At 38.9% G+C, this 6,000-nt stretch overlaps 1 protein-coding gene across 3 annotated transcripts in view; it reads left to right on the forward strand.

Annotated features, from left to right (window-relative positions):
- chd7 (chromodomain helicase DNA binding protein 7) overlaps positions 1-6,000 on the forward strand; it is a 103,427-nt gene that overhangs the window by 44,035 nt on the left and 53,392 nt on the right. For all 3 annotated transcript variants that reach the window (XM_059343951.1, XM_059343953.1, XM_059343952.1), the window contains exon 5: positions 3,389-3,533. In XM_059343951.1, coding sequence (XP_059199934.1) covers positions 3,389-3,533 — 145 coding nt within the window. The remainder of the gene's footprint in view (positions 1-3,388; positions 3,534-6,000) is intronic.

Here is a 6,000-nt window from a genome sequence, read left to right on the forward strand (position 1 = left end):
GGCTCCAGCGTGTGGCGACCAGCCAGAGGAACAGGTGCAGGTCACATGACCAGCCGTTACCACGGAGATGGTGATTGCTTTTGGCGTGAGGATGAAAGGAGAAGGGCCCCAGGGACAGAGGGGGCGAGAGACGTAGAGAGAGAGAGAGAGAGAGAGAGGGAGCGAGGGAGCAGGAGGGAAGGAGGGAGGAAGGGCGAGCGACATAGGCAACACAGGAGGAGAGAGAGAGGCGTACAGTACTGCAACCAGAGAAGAAGAACACAGACTAACACAACTGTTGTTCATTCTGTTTTATAGGAAGTTAGTAGAACATCATGTTGGGTCCTTATGGCCTCAATGTGCACCAGTTACTGTATGTTGATATTATAAAATTACAACAAATTATGAGCTGAACAGTACGGTATGGTTGGGTTGGGATAGCCGGCTCCAGTGCAGATCCAGTTCCAGGTTTTTGCAAAACACCCAGGTTTGCAAAGCTCCAATCCAAACAAAATGGGACTTTTTTTATGTGCCCTTTGGAGGGCAAGTGATGTAAGTGAATGTTAGACGAAACTTGCATTGATTATATAATTTTTCTCTCTTTTGTTCAACTGCCTCGAGGAGGTGGAGGGAATTTTGTTTGTTTTTTGATGGGAGCATGGCTGGTTTTATCAATGGAAGCACCTCAAGTTTTAAGAAATGTAGCTATTCAATGTACACATTGATTCAGTAAAAATGCTTGATTTGAAGTCTGTGTGTAGTCAGAGTTGCTGTGAATTGAAAGCAAGTAATTTCCCTCACAATTTGGTGGGTAGCCCCTGTACAAAAAATGGACGTACCAACACAGAGTCCTATTGGACAGTTACCAATAACAACAGCTCTTAACACAATGTTTGTTTTACACAATGATGTTGTCCTTCCTCAAACTGTGCCCTCTTAAATCTATCGGAAAGAGATTTTAAAATCACTTGCAAAGTAGAAAGTTGCAAGTTGTTCTGCACAGTATTGTGATTATCCAAATATAACAACGTCATGCTGTTTCTCGCTGCAGAGATTCTACAAATCAAAGCTGTTCTGCATTTTACTGAACGTGATTAGATTACTGTCAGAAAATACACTGGAGGAAAACTTAGCACGTCACTCGCAACGCCACATATTTTACATCTTGCCGGTGCACGGTGATCCCGTCTCAAATAGTCTAATAGTTTGTTACTAACTCAGGAGGCGTTTCAGAACCAGGATCACTTGGTTGCATCATTACGGTGTAAATATCGCAGCTTGAATGAGCTTAAAGATTGCTAATGGAGTTGTTTTTAGCGCTCAACAAGACCTCCAGAGTGATGCATCTACGACAAGGAAACTGTCTTGTCAGGTGTCAGAATCTCCCATTTTTACTAACTTAATAGTTGAGAATTGAGGCCATTCTGTTTCCAGAGAAAGAAGTAGTGAAACATAAAAAGTAGTAGTACTATCAAAGTTATTAAGCTACATTTTCCATATTGGATCAACATCATAATATCATTCTGCTGCTGTTTGCAATTTCAGATTGTAGCTACAGATACTTATAAAAATGTTAAACCTAAATAGATGTAATAAGTGGATTTGAAAGGATTCAGCTTCAGTAAGTAGATTCCATGCTGGATAATACTATTGAGTCCCAACTGTGATTATGGCTTATGTAAACCAGTAGTTCTCAACCTTTTTGAGTCGCGACCCCCAATTTAACATGCATGTTGTCTGCGTTGACCCCCCACTCACTGAACACAATCTCACATGCACAGTTCAGATCACCCAAAAAAGAAACAAAATTACCAAAAAAAGGAAACAAAATGACCAAAAAAGACACAAATTGACCACAAAATGATCAAAAAAAGACACAAAATGACAAAAAAAAGAAATTAAGTGACCAAAAAGACTAAAACACATTACCACATGAACACTTTAACACAGTGGAGACAGAGCTGACTTCCAAAATGATTTGGCGACCCCCAGAAATCATCTCGCGACCCCAATTTGGGTCCCGACCCCAAGGTTGAGAATAGCTGATGTAAACAACTGAATGTAGATATTTGAAAAAAAAAAAAAAAAAGTATTTTGTGAGTTTTCTTTGCCTGATGATGGTAACGGAGTCTAAACTGATTGACTGTGTGAGTGAAAGATGGCGAGGCTGATGGCGGAGTGTCCTCTCGCCTTCACACACACACACACACACACACACACACACACACACACACACACACACACACACACACACACACACACACACACACACTCAGATGGAGCCAGCTCCTCCTGCTTTCCATGCCAGAGATTAGAGGAAGCCTGGGGGCCTTTCAACCCCTCCCCCCTGCTCTTTCTGGGGCCTCTCTCTCTCCTCTGTCTGCCTCTCTCTCTCTCTCTCTCTCTCACTCCATCCCTCCCTCCCTGTCTCTCTCTCTCTCTCTCTCTCTCTCTCTCTCTGGGCCCCCTTTCTCTTCCTCTCCGTGCCTGTATCTCTCCATCTTTGCTCCCTCCGCCTCCTCGCGGTCTTTCATCATATTAACCCCCTGTGTGCCAGAGCCTGAGGCACACTAATGATTTCTAAATGGGTAAATCAAACATGGCGACCGCCCTGGGACACACACACACACACACACACACACACACACACACGAGTGCCTTGTAGTGTGTAAACTGTAGAAGAGGTAATACTTTGAGGAGTTGTTTTTAGACACTTTTTTCTTCTCCTGCAAATTAACCCTAAAACACCTTTTTTAAAAAAAAAAACAATATCAAGATATACCCAAAGTAAATTCCAAAGTAAATTTAAAGCTGTTTTTGAATAGTTTGGAGTACATCTAATACTCTTTACTCTCTCGTTGGAGTTTATTCCCAACGCGTGAGAATAACTGTCAGTGCTAGTTTTACTTAGTGATGGAAGTTGAAACACGTTGAAAAATGTTTTTTTTTAATTGTCTGCCTGAATATTTTTGGTAAATACAGGCCTGCTGATCATTATAGCTGGTGCTTATGGGGTCAAAATATAAAATATGTCCTACTGCCAGTTCAAATTTGATGAAGATTGTTTTGTTTTGATGATTTTTAAAAAATGATTTTACTTGTTAAGCACTTTGAGATCTGCTGATAAAATGTGCATTAGAAATATAAATATAAAAAAATATTATTATTATTATGTCTTAAAAAAGACTATTTTACACTGGGTTTTTAAAATGGTTATCATAATAATAATTCTTATGTATTTATGGAGACATCCTTGGTAACCATGGTGACAACCCAATGAATGTCCATACATATTGAACCCTGCAACCTACAGTCATCATTCTGGGCTCTAATGAAAGGTGACTGTTTGAGGACGCCAACAGATTTAAAAAATCTAAACCTTTTTTTTTTTTTTCCTCTCTTCTCGCAGCAGTAAGAAGGTGGAGTCTGAGGGCGGGGCTAGCGCTGCTAAGAAGGATTCCAAGAGGAAGAGAGAGCCGTCAGTCAGCGACGACGTGGAGGTGAAGTCTCCACCACCCTCACCTCCCGAGGAAGAGGATGATGATGGTGTCCAGGTATGACATGCATACAAGCAAAGCAGAAGTTTTAACAGGGTTCCCACAGTCATGACATTTCAAAATCACTTTTTTTTAGGCCTGCAGGGTATCCGCAGGGTCCTAAAAAGTCTTAAAACGTCCAATAATTTGAATTTAAGGCCCTTAAAATGTCTAAAATGTCTCTATATTTCATTAATAACTCTATTACTAACCATTACAATCAATATTTCGTGCAATGGTGTTAATTACCTCACAGATCATAGTTCAATGAGAATTCTTTTTTCATAAAAAATGCATGTTAAAACTCTTGAAAGTCTTAAAACGTCCAATAATTCGAATTTAAGGCCCTTAAAATGTCTAAAATTCTCTATATTTCATTAATAGCTCTATTACTAACCATTACAATCAATATTTTGTGCAATGATGTTATTCACCTCACAGATCAAAGTTCAATGAGAATTCTTTTTTCATAAAAAATGCATGTTAAAACTCTTGAAAGTTTTGGAAACCTATTAATTATGAATTCATTTGTTTCTGTCTCCCTTCATTTTGAGTCTACAATGCATTGGGAATAAATTTGTCCGATTATTGAGAGAAATTTCTAAGCCAACATACTTATATTACCTCATTGGACTCACATCTACTCTGCTGTATCGTCCATGGAGAAATTTGGAAACTTTGTTCATGAAAATGTGTGCAAACCATGTGTTTTGTTTTTTTTTAACTTAGTTTTTATTTACGTTTCATTCACAATCGTGTACAGAATCATATTCAACATATCTGCTGTTTCATACACATGGTAACACTTATGGTACATCAAAAAAAATACAGAGACTATAATGACAAAGAAAAATATGAATTAATATGGAATAAAATAAATAAAATTATATCAGTATACCCATAGCAGGGCACCACCTTTTTAGTGAATATGTGTTTTTGAAGTCTTAAGGAGTATGTTATTTGTTCCATTTGGTATATTTCCTTTATTTTTTCAGACCACATACTATATGTTGGGGGGTCAGGCTTCAACCACCTTACTGTAATGCATTTAATTGCTGTTGCTAGTAATTTTTTGGCTCTTCCTTCAATGCCTTTTGGTAATAGACCTAGTAGGGCCACCATTGGATCCATAGTAATATTTCCACCAAATGCAAACCTTGTTTTGAAGCTGGTTTTAACTTCCCAAGCGTCAATAAAACTCGATAAAGTATTCACAAAGTCGTGGCTAATACTGTGTTGCAGCATCATGTCAGGAAGCCCAGCAAAAAAAAAAAAAAAAAAATGCAGAAGGACGTGAAACCTTTGCCCATCCCTCAGTGTCACAGCCTGGAGAGATGGAGGCTCTGAGCCAGTGGGCGTCTCCTGTTTGTGTTGTAAACCAGCCGTGTTGACAGACCAAGCAGACGCTGCTGCCAACTTCACATGATGCACTATCAGCAACTTTCAGCTGCTGCATGCAAATACAATCCCAAACTTTGTTGCCTGATAGGTCTGGAACGTCAGAGCTCCCCTGTATCCCAGGGACATGCAAAATAGAGATGAAAGAAATCGATAATCCATATTTTGCATGATATTATATCGATTCATGGCCGCTCGATATAAGTAAGTAATATATTTATTGCTCCAATGGCAGGCGAACCAGCAGTATTTTTGAGTTTTTTCAGTTTTTATAGGCTCACTTTTATAAATATACTGGAGATACTGATATCCTATGAAACTAAAAGATCTAATTTCTGCTATATATTTGTGTTTGTTTGTTTTCCTGAGAGTACTTTGCATTTTACAGATATCGCACATAATGGAGAAAATATATTTTAGCATGTTAAATAGTAGAGGTAGGGGAAAATATCGGTACATATGCATATATTGATATTTAGCGTCAGCATTTTCGTTTTCGACGATGGAGGTTTTTCCTCAAACCAACTGCTTCAGTTTCACTTTCACAAAGGTCGCTGCAGGAAATCTTTCCTGCCCAAAGCAAATAACTCTTTTCTTCTCTCTATATCATCCATCTACAAACTACAACAGTTAAATTAAACAGTTGATTTGCAAAATAATGTATCAATACTCACCATATTGCAAAAATGCATAAAATCGCAATAATATGACTGAAGTGACTGGAGTACTGGGATAAAACCAGTATGCTGATTCACACCTCTTATATAAAGCAAGCAGCATCTGGTTTATTAGCTGCATGGACAGCAGCAGGTCCTCTTTAACCTTTAGTTCACAAGAGGAGGTTATTTTTACACATTCTGATCATTTGGCAACAGTTTGAGTCCAACAAAGTGGGTGAAGTCAATATGGATAACATGCAGGACCATATGGAAGAGAATGATGAATAATGAAACAGAAGTCTGTTTGTTGGAGGAGAACAGGCTGGTGAATGACACACAGCCCTGCCGCTTCCTCTCTGCCTTTATCTCTGCTTTAGTAACGTGTCACATAGTCAACAAAAACCAAAACATGATGCTGCAGACTGTCA

Source organism: Centropristis striata, chromosome 11 (genome assembly GCF_030273125.1).
Source record: "Centropristis striata isolate RG_2023a ecotype Rhode Island chromosome 11, C.striata_1.0, whole genome shotgun sequence".
Taxonomy (NCBI): Eukaryota; Metazoa; Chordata; class Actinopteri; order Perciformes; family Serranidae; genus Centropristis; species Centropristis striata.